Source organism: Balaenoptera physalus, assembly GCF_965194825.1.
Source record: "Balaenoptera physalus genome assembly, chromosome: 18".
In the NCBI taxonomy this organism is placed as follows: domain Eukaryota; kingdom Metazoa; phylum Chordata; class Mammalia; order Artiodactyla; family Balaenopteridae; genus Balaenoptera; species Balaenoptera physalus.
In genome coordinates this window covers 29,172,692-29,186,731 of record NC_138899.1, presented here as the reverse complement: position 1 = coordinate 29,186,731, position 14,040 = coordinate 29,172,692, and the positions used below count along the sequence as shown (strand labels likewise).

General features: G+C 32.7%; 2 protein-coding genes across 14 annotated transcripts in view; one reads left to right on the top strand and one right to left on the bottom strand.

Moving 5' to 3' along the window:
• MYCBP2 (MYC binding protein 2) overlaps positions 1-14,040 on the bottom strand; it is a 270,723-nt gene that overhangs the window by 200,746 nt on the left and 55,937 nt on the right. For 12 of the 13 annotated variants that reach the window (XM_082434738.1, XM_082434743.1, XM_082434745.1 and 9 more), the window contains exons 9-14: positions 10,257-10,330; positions 9,979-10,117; positions 8,631-8,707; positions 7,550-7,754; positions 5,855-6,019; positions 3,397-3,555 (exon numbers count right to left, since the gene is read on the bottom strand). In XM_082434738.1, coding sequence (XP_082290864.1) covers positions 3,397-3,555; positions 5,855-6,019; positions 7,550-7,754; positions 8,631-8,707; positions 9,979-10,117; positions 10,257-10,330 — 819 coding nt within the window. The remainder of the gene's footprint in view (positions 1-3,396; positions 3,556-5,854; positions 6,020-7,549; positions 7,755-8,630; positions 8,708-9,978; positions 10,118-10,256; positions 10,331-14,040) is intronic. The other variant, XM_082434744.1, reaches the window with a different exon arrangement.
• Positions 10,420-14,040, top strand: part of SCEL (sciellin) — a 398,872-nt gene continuing 395,251 nt past the window's right edge. The window contains exon 1 of the mRNA XM_082434846.1: positions 10,420-13,081. The gene's annotated coding sequence lies outside the window, so the exon portion shown is untranslated. The remainder of the gene's footprint in view (positions 13,082-14,040) is intronic.

Genomic DNA, 14,040 nt, shown 5'->3' with positions numbered 1-14,040 from the left:
GACAGAATTAGGAAGAACATACAGTGCTACAAGTCCATATAATGAAAGAGCAAATCTGTGGGAATCAAGTAATTATTTTTTATGTTTGTCTTTCATAGCAGACCTAGATCCTCAAAGACAAGGTTCTATCTTACTCACTTCATCACTTAGTCAACCTTATTCTCTGACCACTTACACTTATAACAGACTCAGTACAAGTTTGCCTAATCAGAAAATGAACTCATAGGATACATAATCTTTTTTATTTCTGCCAATTCTAATCTGTGCACAGGTTGAGAAATTAGATGACCAAGTATTGGATAACTATGTCAAGAGTTAGAATAAAGCAATCCTTAAGAAGGCATAAGTCATATTTTTAACAACAACAATAGCTAAACCACATCAAGCATTTACTTGTAACTGACTCTACATGTATTACTCATTTAATCATCCCAACAGTACTATAACTATCATGCTCAAATTAACCTCTAAATTCAAAGCAATCCCAATCACAGTGACAAGTAAAAAAACTGATTCGAATGCACATGGAAAATAAAGGCCCCAACCTGACTACATAAAGCAAAAATTTATAAAGAAAAACAATGAAGAATTGTCAAAATTTTAAAATTATATACAACAAATGAAACCATAAAAAGATAAGCCACAGGTTGGTCAAAGATATTTGCAAGGCATACAATACAGTATACAAAAAATTCCTACAAATAAATAGGAAAAAAGGCAAGCAAATAAGAAAAGTTTGAAGAGAATCTAACTCACTATTAATAGTCAAGGGAATGTAAATTATAAGAGAGACTCAGTAATTCTACTCCTAGTTAAATACCCAAAAAAAGGGCACTCATATTTTCACCAACATTTACTAGAATGTTCACAGCAACACTACCATAAGCCAAACTAGAAACTACCCCAATGTCCATAATACTAGAAAAGATTTTAAAACTGTAGTATATTCATGCAATTTAATACTATACAACAATGAGAATGAACAATATATAACTAGCTGGTAACAATATGGATGAATCTCATAAAGCTGAATGAAAAGAAACTAGACACGAAAGAACTCATACTACATGATTCCATTTATATAAAGTACAAATGTATGCAAAACTAATTTATAGTGTTAAGTGGAGAGGTAGACAGTAACTGGAGAGGCACATTAAGGGGGGCTTCCTGGGATGCTGGTAATATTCCTGATCTTGGTGCTGATTACATGAACGTGTCGTTCATTTTGTGACAATTCATCAAGATGGGCACTTACACTATGTGTACTTTTCTGCATGTATGTTATACTTCAATATAACAAAAAATTACAATGAAAAACCATGTCATAGCCATCAAAATGACAAAAATCAGTCTGTCAATACTATTAGTGTGATATGGAAAATCAGACTTTACTTCTAAGAATATCCATTGGTACAACCTCTTTCAAGAAAAATCTAGCAAAGCTGAAATCTACAACACTAGAGAAAAGTCTCACACACTTCTGCCAGGAAACATGAATAAAGGAGGTTTTAAAATTATTTATAATAGTGAGAAACTGCAAATAACTCATCTATCAGCAGGAAAATGGATAAACTGTGATATGTTAGTCGCACAGTTTATTACACAGCAGTTAACATGAGTCATCTAGATTTATATGTACCAGTGTCACTATATTTCAAACACAATGGTGAGATTAAAAAAAAAATTTACAGAAAAATATCAATAGATTAGCACTTATAAAAATCTTCTTTTTATGTGTAAAATATGAGCATATAATATACAAAATATATAAAAACAAGTACAAATACAGGAACATGACCGAAAGGATATTAATCAAAGTCACGATCGTGACTAATTCTGGAGAGAGATGGAGTACAGTAATAAGCCTTAGAAGGGGAATGTGGGACACCTGAATCTTATCTATATATTTTTTTACTGAAAAATGGTAAGGCGTGGTGGTAGATACACAATTTTTTTACATTGCAATATTATTTTCTGTACTTTTCCTGTTTTCTTTTTAAAAACATCTTTTAAAAAATCCTTTATCTCTTTGCAACTCTGCAACCTGTATTCATTACGCGTCTTACGCTACCAGTTTGCTTTCTAATGCATTACTTAACTAACAGAGTGGGTGTGATTTATATTAAGTAAAAACAACTTTTAACAATTTCATTTTGGTTATTACAAAATTTACCTTAAGAATCCAGAACATAGGTGTAAACACAGTTTCAGGATAATAAAGAACAATTTTATTCAGTTCAGAACTCTTATAAAATATAATTTGAATCTATATTTATACTATATATAGAAAACTAAGCTGCTTCTCTCCTTTATGCCTAGTAGGTGTTATCCAAATCCATGGCTCACTAGTTCAGCAAGAAGAAAAAAAGTTTCCATTTTTGAGTAATTCATTTCATTTTGTTCTCCCCTCTTCTTTAAAATCAATATGCTCTAATAGACTTGCTCTTTTAAAAATTAAAGTATTTTAAATACACACAAATATAAATAAGGTGAAGAAAAAAAAGAGGGCTCCTGATATCCAGATGAGCCTTCCATCAAGAAGGCCCCCAAAAAACTAAACTTGTTTTTGTTAATTTATACAAATATTAATCCTCAAACCCATTCATGCTTTAAACACAGTTTAGTGCTTAATTCTAATAATATGTCTCTATTGCCTATTCTCCATCTATACAAAATTAAAAAGAGAAAACCTGAAATTGGAGTGAAGGGTATAGGACAACACTGATAGCAGCTAGAAGTAAAAACTGAGAGTAAGAATGAGGTAGACACAACTATAACCAAAAAACAAACAAACAAACAAAAAACCCACAACAAACATGGCAAAGGATTAACCCCTCTCATCCTTCTTCAACAGCCTGAGTGTTGGGGCAAAGGATACAGTATATAAGGTGCATCTACAATTTCACTCTTGATAAAGGGTCAAGTATTCTTACAGATCACTCTTAGTTGTCAAGAACTGATTAAATTACAGGTAGTACATGCTGTTAAACAGGAAGATAATATCTGCAGATAGACTGCTGCCAAAAATTGTTATAACTAAAACATGGGATATGAAAGGACCGAATAACAAAGAGTTTCAAAAATGCACTTTTCTGGGATAATTCAACCACTAAAAATGCTAAATCAAAGAAGTGCTATTACATTTCATATAAAATTAAGAAAAAAATACAAGTAAGCAAGCTCATTTGCTCAGAAATTAGAAGTCTAAAGTATATTGATTATTCCAGTGAGTGATAGACTGACAAATAAATAAGAAATTTAGTAGTTTTCATAATTTTTAAGTATGAAATCAAAAATCCACTTGTTTTTTAAAGAGTAAGATTCTTCACCACGGTGTTCTGAAAAACTATTGAAAAAAACAACACAAAATTTAATATCCACACATTAAACACCTACCTTTCCCACCTTGGTTCATGGCACCAGTGTCTCGTCCACATTGTCCTTTATTATTCACACCAAATGTCCAAACTTCTCCATTCTTCATTAAAACACAAGTATGAGCTTTGCCCATAGCTACCTGAGTTACAAAATGGCCCTTCAAATCTGTTACCAAACCTACAGGAAAGATACAAACTTGGTAAGAAACAACAAAAAAGCCTTTCTGGGCCTAGTAAACCATCAGTAACGTAAAAGGACCACTTCAACGCAGAACTTTTCATTTCTGGGATAAAATAACCCACCAAGACGGGAAATAGTAGCCAAAAGATGGGCAGGGTATCAGTAAATTAATTTTATAATTTTGTAATGAAGCTTCAATCTCTTAAAATGTTATCATCTAGACTTGGGACAAATCTTTACTCTGGCATTAGCTCAAGCCTGCTTCTCCTGAACGCTTGCTCTAAGTGGCAGCACCTCTCAACAATTCTCAGAAGGGTCACTAGATTTCAAACTTTCCTGACCCAAGAACAAAGGAACCTCTGAATCATGTACTTTACTTGCTTTGACCTGCCTCAGCAAAACAGAGTAAAATACTCACCAGAGTATTCTGAAATAACATTGTTTTTGTAGAAACCTGCGAGATTTTCCAAAGCAGTATTTTTCGATCATTTTTAATCTACAATGCTTTCTTCCACAATCCAACGTACAGCTAGTTCCTAAATTTCACTTATTCACATATTGCATTCATTATAGTTGCCATATCCAAGTGCCACTCATATTATCTTAATATTTTTTGCATCAATTTTAAATTTGACTAAAGCATTTTAACCTTATCCAGTAGTAATAACAGTAAAAATCAAAGATTGTTGAGTATTTATAACATACACTAAAATATAAACATTTTTTAAAAGTTGAAGTATTTGTTTTATTTAAATCACAAATAATATAATTCTCATACCACACTTTGGCAAAACTGTTCTATATTATTAGTTCAGATACCACTTCCTTAAGGTGACCTTCCCTTTCACCCTATACTAACTTAAGTCTTTTGGTTAAGCGTACCTCAAAAACTCCCATTGTTAGTATTTAGCATACTTGAAAAAGATATGTATATACAGAAATAGTATTTACTATTATTAACAGTATTAGCTGACATGTCTTGAGCCCTTACATGTGCCAGGCTCTGTTCTAAGCATTTCATAAGCATTATCTCCTATAACCTTATAAGAACCATAGGAAGCAGGTATTATCATTAGCTCCCTTTTACAGGTGGAAAAAAAATGAAAAATTAAGAAAAGCTCTGAAAAGTTATGTAATTTAAGCTAGTTAGCCAAATAAAAAGTGGCCATGCCAGGGTCTGATTCTATATCCATAACCATTAGACCACAGATCTCTAACATTTAAGTTCTGTAATGGCCAACTGTCTCTCAGAGCCTCAAAGGGAAAGGGACCATGTCTGTCTGGTCCACCAAGCCCTGACATATTGTTAGTTCTCAATAAATATATGCTGAATAAATGCACAAGTTTCCATAAGCCCTAGCCAAGAGGATTTTAGCAAGCAATAGTTACATTGAATATTATTTTTAAACTATACATGAGCCCACCTCCAAATTTTGATTCACTCTGACAGTTGAGGCCAATTGAGACTCTAGATATCACCACATTAAACCATCTCATAAGTCACCTGAGCACAGTTCAAATTAATAATGGACAGTTATAAACGTTTGATATATGTCATTTCCCCCGCATGAGACAATCAACTAAGCTTCTAATCAGAAACTTCGTTAATTCTGATTTCCTTTTTACAGAGAAATTTATAGGCTTTACATATTTACTTCATATAAAATCCTTCCAAGTGGGTTGCCACAATCATTTTACTCATTTCTAAATGCTAGAAAGAAAATATAACAACCAAATATGACAAGTTTTTGAGATTACAGTTTATAAATATAAAACCCTTTATTTGGCTAGTTCTATCCCTCATATCCACTACTTGTAGTTATCAGTCACTCAGTCACTTAACAACTAATTCCTGAGACCCGACCATGCGCTGGGCACTGGGGATATAATAGGAAATAAGAGAAAGACAGCCTTTCTCTAACTACCTAAGAATAGGGGGAGATAAATAATCCATCAGTTATAAATTCGCTAAGTTATGAAAATCATGTCCCCAGGGTACCACCAGGAACATGTCACATGAGCGTCTAACCGAGCCTAGGGAGAGCTTTCCAGAGAAAGTAACAGCTAAGGTAGAGCTGCACTAGTCAAGCCCCATGATTAGCTCTGCAGGAAACTAGTGACGCTGTTCCCAGCAATAAGGCAGGAAGGAAGAACAAAACACTGTACTTAGAAAGAAATGTGAAAAATGTAGAGAAAGCATGCTACAAATGTTAATTTTCTAGATATATCTTTGTAATACATATAGTATAGGACTTTCTGTGCATAAAAGTGAAACGGTGTTTTAAGTTTAACTTACTTGAACTATCAGAGTAAATGGCATCTTTTCCAAACATGTATAGCTCTCCATCTTTAGAAATAACAGAACTACTTCCATTATTGCAGGCTGTATACACCACAATCTTTCCTTCCATCTTAATTATCTTTTTAGGTTTATAAGGTTTTGATTGCCGTCTGCTCTTAGCTTAAAACAAACAAAAAAAATTTAATTTAAGGCATCTATGTACAAATAAAAATAATGATTTGTATATAAAGCACAAGGAAAAATATATCATTTGCATTTATCATACACTTTATTTATTTATTTTCACAAAGGCCTGGGCTTCCCAACATGTCAATTAAATGAGTCAATCTGAAAGCCTCATCTCGTTAAATGTCTATGGGGCTATTGCTATCAGATCCTCCTCTTTGTAGCACACTGAAATTCCCAATGAGAAACACCAATTTTCTACCAAACTTCTGGGGAGCCCAATCTCTAGATTAGCACTTATATTATCAATACCATTCCATTATCATATATATATTATATTTATATAGAATATAAATATATAAAGTTATATATATATATATATATATATATAATTTTTTTTTAATCCATTTACTCTCAAACTCTATCGCACATGTATTCCTCCAATAGATCCTGGAAAGTAAAATCAGTTCCTCATTCATTCAACACATATTTATCAAGCAGCTACATCTAGTCAGAGATTGAAAGGAAATATGCATATGGAGGGAGAGCAAACAAATTTAAACGTAGATGATTTAAGCAGTCTCTGCTCTCAAAAACTAAATCCCTGAATTGAGCAAAAGATGGGAAATACCAATCTTTTGTTCCCTTAGTCAATCCCAGTTTTTGCATGCCTTTCTGATTAAAAACATATTGCTGTGTTGGATACAATTCTGGGATTAAAATACCACTATATCTTTTCTTATAACATGATCTATATACTTATATACAACAACTAAGTTATCTGGTGCTTAAGCAAAGGAAGAATGATGTCCTCCAAATGCTAGAAGGAAAAACTGGCTGGGCTGAAGTTTCTGAGGTATGGTAATACACTTCATAGCTATTTGAAGGAATTTTTTTCAGGATAACATTTATTTACACATGATTTATACATTAGATGTTGACTTCAGACCTAATCCTCATAAGATGCTACCCCAACTACTACAATGTATAATGTACAAGAGAAGTTACAAAAACAGAAAAATGATCCTTTGAGGAAGACTGAACAGAAGCATAGGAAAGCTAAGAGATAAACGATAAAAATCGTTTAATTTTTCATTGCTTAGGAATTTTATCACAATGAAATAACACCAAGAACACTGTTTCATAACTGACACTATTATACAATTTACATAAGGTTTACCTCATTGTGAAATATATACTCTTTCCAAAATTTCCAATATATTACTTCCAAAATATTCTTTCTAAAATAATATACTGGAATAAATAAGTTTTTTAAAATAACACCAACTGACAAAACAGATAAATAGCCATGCATGCAATGCATAAGGCATATAAAAATTCATGAGTATGAACTCTAGTATGAAATCAGCAATCATAGCTCTTTAATGAACAGTACACCACAACCATTAACTGAATAGTCCTCAGTATAAAATCTTCTATTAACTTGGGAAGGTTAGTGCTGTTGAAATTGATATATCTTATGTTAATAAATTCCACAGTTTTTTTACTGAATAGTCAACTCACTTGACTCTCCATCTTCTCCTTTACTAGCAGATCCTGTAAAGAATATGCTTCCATCTTCTGCAACTAACAGGGCATGAGAGCCATCATGTCCAACTGAGAAGTGCACAATCTTTGGGGATTTCGTAATTGGTAGCTCAACCCATTTTCCTGCTGAAGGACCCCCTTGTTTGATTCCGAGACTCTGGTATTTGCCAGTGTAATATATCTTAACACATTAAAAAAAAAAAAAAAAAAAAGGAATTATAGTGCCTTTTGAAGTAGTGCACCAGGTTTCACATGAGAGAAAAACAACCTCCATACTTTATTATTGAAAATAAAAATAATAAGAACTCAAACTCTTTCTTTACTACTATTCAACTTCTGAGAGCTGAGCAGGAAAGAAATAGGCATATTTTTCCAAAAATATACAGTTCACAATAGATTTTCATATCTACTCAGGATACTGATCATCTTTCATAAGTATCCTGAATAGGTATGAATAAATATATGCCATAAATATACTCCAAACATACAACAGAAGGAAATTCATAAAACTGTCAATTCATTTTTCCCAGTGAAAAAAGGCTTACATACAAATATACTGTATATGCCTCATAATTTTAATTTTCAGCATTCTTTTAATTACCTTACTTTATCCTCGCACCCACCAGATAAGAAAAAAATCTTCCATCTCTATAAATAGATCTCTACAATCTATAACTTAATTGTACATGCTCCTACTTTCCCCAGCTTGTAGTCTATATATGTCTGCACATTTACAAAAATTGGCAAGGGATAACCTATCAAAATAAACCCAAATGCGAATTCACCCCAGCTTAAAAAATTACACAAAGAGCTCCATAATTAAATATCTGTAAAAAGGTAACATTTTATAAAGTTTATGAAGTTTTATACTCAAATGTTACAATTTTCTTTTACATTATTTCAACATGAATAAAATTTTACTATATAAAAAAATTGTAATCAAACTTTAAAATATGATTATGTTTAAACATGTGAACTATGTAAGCTAATCAACTGATTATACCAACTATCTCTTAAAGCAGATAATGTAATTTTTAATCCTAAAAGAATAATTTACCTTTCCATTTGCTGTTTTCATTAGTGCAAACTCTCGTCCTGCACCAAGAATTGCTGACTCCTCATCAAATCCAGTACCTGATAATACAACAAGACTTAATAAATACTGTTACATTTTTAATATGAATAATTTCAAGCACAACTTGTGTTAGTTTGAGTGACGAAAAAGTCAATTCAATTAATATCACTCAAAAACAAGGATGACAGGGTATGTCATATGCCTCAATTTAAAAAAATATTAACAGTAGCCACACTACTCCAAGGAAAGATAAAGTTACCATAAGCTTCTTAATTTGTATCAAATTAGTGCCAAATTATTTTTTTAATGTTAAAAAAATTGTTTAAATCAATGTCAGCCATATTTCTTGAATGAATGAATGAACTAATTTTTATTGGGCATCTATTAGCTATCAGGCATTATAGAATGCATGAGCCTTTTCCTATTTGATCCTCACAACTATACTGCTTGGCTTACAAATCAGCAAATATATAAAGCACGGTGAAGTAAGTCCTGACATGAAGCGTCTGGGCTTGAACAATGCCATTCAGATATTTGAATTAAGGTATTTCAGATTCCCTGTTCCAAGTTTTTTTCTATAGAAGAACATTGCATGTAGCTACTCCATGAATTTGAATACATATGTGTGCACATATACACAAAAACCCTTATGTACATTTTCAAATTGTGAAACTACGAGTAAATAATTATATAGCACATTTTATGAGTTTGTCCAATTATACAAACTACTAATGAGTTTATGGGATTTTGAAATCTAAAAACTATGAGTTTAATACAATATTTTTCTATGGAAAAACAAAAATACTACACAAATGCAAAGTAAATCACTAATGAAGTTTAATAAATTTAATAAGATAACAGTCAAAAAAGTTGGGTCTTGCAAGGAATCCCACAAGTTAATAAATGGAATTATTAAACCAGGAACAGTATGGCAAACCAAAATTGAGACCCTCATGGAAACTAGCAATCCTAACTACTACTATGACACTGCATGAGTTAAGTATACTAAGTCCAAGAAATATTCTGTGGACGTCTGCATTTCTGTATCCAAATGAAAGATTCTTAAATCAAATGTTAGGCCAATTACCATTTTCACAATCTATGGGACCATTCTATGACTATCCTGAAAGGCTGTTCAAATAAAAATCAAAGGCTTCAAGTTACTCCTAGTTATTTGTACATATTAATTCGTTAAGTGTGCTTCATAGTAACAGACAGCAAAATAGCTACCTAATATAAGCTACAATGTTGAAAATACAATGTTAGTTTTCTAAAGAAAAAAGAATCTGAAAATTAAAATGTGGGAGAAAGGTTTTTTTGACCATCTTACTTATAATATGCAAGTCCTTTTCCAAATCAAATAGTGAGATACCACAGGCATGCAAGCATTTTCTGGCCAGCTTTAGTTGTAATTCTTGTTGTAGCACAGGCTCAGTGCTTGTGGCAAATATTCTGACAACAAAGCCATCCTAAGAGAAATAAAACATCCACAGTCTTTTGTTACATGAATTGATCTTCTAAGGCTCTACCTTCCATCTAATAAAAATCAAATAATTTACGAGAAAAAGATTCCATTTATACCAGCTTCTCATGACTCAGAATACTTACATCTCTGGAAGCAGCTATCTGATTAATATATTCTCCATCAGTGAATAAAATATTTTGACCTTCAGTGTGGCAATCTGTGCAAGAGGAAGAAACAGCAATTACATTACGATATAAATAAACACCTCACAAAATGACTTTACTCCTCTGTTGAAGTCAGAATGAGAGTTCTCCACACAATAAAGGTAATTTAAACTCAAAGGGAGACTGTGCTTCTTAATAAAGAGTTACAAATTAGCAGAAACTAAACAATTCAACTAATAATATGTATAACATTTTGTGCTTACATTTATAAATCTTCCATAATCAAGGACCTGAGAGCCCACCTAATTTCAAAATGAACTAGTATTAGATATAGTCTGATAATAAACATGCACCACAATGAACAAACTATAATGTGGTTATAATCAATTCAATACAATCACATGCGAGGTAGGCAACACTCTACCTTCAGACATACATCACAGTCATTAGTGTCACAGAAAAATACAGATAGACCTGAAGCTTCTGCATTTGAGGTCTATGGTGTCCAACTACAGATATCCCTTGCTTTATAATATAGAACTGGCTGTACAGTTTCCACTTAGGTTTAATGCTTATTCCCAGTATTTTTAGCATTTAGCGTGCTATACACTTTTTAAATGTTCACCCTTCATAGAACAAATCTATGGTTATGTGTTTCTTTTTGTCTGAAAGTTTTCATATATTTTGGCTGAAATGCCGTATTTCATCAATACTGTATATACCTCTGTGGAACAGTGCACTATATACTTTGATCAAAATAATGCACAAGTGCAATTGCAACAAGGGATACCAGTATTACAGAAGGACCAGTGGGAAGTGTGTTAGTGATTGCTACTAAATAACGTGAAACTACAAGCAACTCAATAAGTATAAACTGTATCCTTTTGGAAAAACAAATGTTCAGCAAGCAAGTCTAAAAGCACACACATTTCCCAAAATAACTGCAGAGAACTAGGATGAATCTCTCCATTAATTACAATACCAAAAAATAATATTTCATTTCTATTTGCACCTGAATCAGCAAAACATAAAATTCTGGTTTTGGAATGCAGGAATAGAGCCCACCCAAATAAGCTGAATTACTCTATATCTTTGCCCAGGAGCTTCATACTAGCATACTTCCTTATTATAAATATGCAAAACACAGGCAGACCCTTACCAAATAGAGAATTCAGTGATCACAAACTGGAAATAGAAACTGGGAGACAAGGCCCACTGGTAGCCCAAGAGACTTGGTAATCAAAGAGAGGAGAAATCGAAAGAAAGAGTTCCTAGTCCACTGTACAGAATACAAAGAGGCGCAAGAAAGATGCTTCTCAAGCTCTAAGCTGTAAGATTTTAAACTAAAAAGCAAAGAAGAAAAACTCATTATAATTTCAGATAAACGCAGGGGTGAGGAGTGAAGCGGCGCAAGAAGAGTAGCAAAAACCCTCATGATCTGAGGCAACCTGTCACCAGACATGAAGAGTAAATGACACAGGGATACAATATAAAAGGTATGCCAACATATCAAGGCTAAATGACAATAGGGGGAAAAAAAGTATGTTTTCAGCTCATCAGTGCTGGGTTGAAAATAACTTATTTATAAACTAGTCTATAAGACAAGTTGGAACATGAAGCTCAAGGAATTACCAGATTTCTGTCAATTGTAAACGTGGTATTCATTACCATCTATAAACCTGACAGTTCACTTCTGCTCCTTCTTGATGGGAAAGCTACAGAGCAGAGTTGCCCCTAGCTAGGGAAAAAAGGACTATTAAAGAAACTGCCTCCCAGGTCAAAGAAAGGGAAAAATGACAACAGGCTTCTTCAGGCTTGAAGGCAAGTCTTCCTGCTGCATGACTTCAAAAAGATTTTTCTCTTTATCCTTTCTGTATCCTTCATGTAACGTTATAAGACAGCATCTTCGGGAAAATATCAAGATACACAACATGGGACTATCCTCCTCCAGTTTGGTTCCTTCTTCACCATGAACATGGTACATATTTGTGAAACACAGAAAGCCACACGTGTATTGTTAAAAGGTGCATTTCATATGTTAAATGAAGTAGATGGATTTAAACTGAAACATTAACAAGTCATTTCTTACCATGATGGAATAAATAAAAGGGCTGTAAGTAGACCATTTTCAAATGGTCTTTCTCAGTCACAATCTCTGTTGAATGATCAGGGTTTTTCAGAAGTAAACCCTTTATATTAGTATTCATCTGTTGGGCAGGGGGTCATGGGGGAATTAACAATTTTTTCTTCCAAGACATTCTAAAATGACTTGCACAAAGACAGAGTGACAGGGATGCTCACTGCAGTGAAATTTATTATACATCGCAAAAAATTAGATGGCATCTCCATTTCAAATATTAATCAATGGAATATATTTTATAACATTAAAATGATGTTACAGAAGACTAGTTAATGGCCTGGAAATATATTCAGAATATTAAGTGAAAGGGGTAGGTTAAAAAAGCAGTATGTAGCATACAATCACTTTTGTACAAGTATGTGCATAATATACACAGGAAAAAGACAGGAAGGATATTCACTGATATGTTGGTAGTGTTTATAGATGGGAAGTGGGGTTACAATTAATTTTTATTTTGTTTTGCTTATACAATACTTGTACAATAAATATGATTACTTTTAATATATGTATATATATGGGGGTACAAGTTATTATTCCAAAATATTTTTATTATTATTATTGTTATTATCATAATCATCAGCAGCATCATTAGGACCAGAGACATGGCCTGGGACTTGTGACAATTAAAAAACAAATAAATAAACAAACAAACAAATAAAACCCTGTAGACATATCTGAAAACAGACAGTTATTTACAAAATGGCTTCAATAAGTTATCTGTTTTCCAAAGTAGCTTTATTTATGAAACACACATGAAATGTGACATTTACCTTAACGTGGTGTCAGGTACACTAATTTGGATATATGTAGACATAGTAATATTCAAATAAATGTTTGATGAAGTTATAAAAATATTTTAAAAATTAACAAGCAGCCAGGGAACAATTATCCTTTTCAATGTGTTCTTCAGAAGTTCTCAGTCATTTTCAGACAGCCACGTGCCTTGAAGTAATATTGCTGTTTACCATGAAATTGTTGGTAGACACATTAAACATTCAAGATTTTAGTATAAACAAGCTCCTTTAGAATGTATTAAAGATATAAGCAAATTCAAATACCTTACAATGGAGAATATACTATGCATTTGCCCGGTGTTCCATAAAATTTAAGATTCACTGCCTAAGAACTTAGACAGCACAGTGAGTGATCTGAAGGATAAATACATACGTACAACCTCAAAATTAAAGCAAAATGAATTCTGTCCAAAGTGGCTTATCAGAGTATTATTAAAAAGTATAAATGACAGAATTTTTAAAATTCCTGACCCACCCTAAAATCTGTCTCTGAAAACCCTTTAAAATAAAGAGGAAAACCCAAAGTACACTGTTGGTAAAGTCAAAATAAACAGAAGGTTCTTTACATCAAGGCTATTTGAGAGCCAGAGTCGTGGATTTATTAAGAGCAACAAAGCAACATCTCCCCACTAACTGAGGAGTTGAAACAGTCATGGTGGGGTAAGGGTGGGGGGTCAGGCTACAGAATCTGGGCAAGCATTTGAAAACAAGTATTAAAACACTTCATACTATATTTATGGTATCTGTTTTTCTCAGATGCATTAATTTTATATAGACTATAAAATGTTTTGCATGTCAAGATTTCTTTAACCCATTTGTAAGCAAGCAC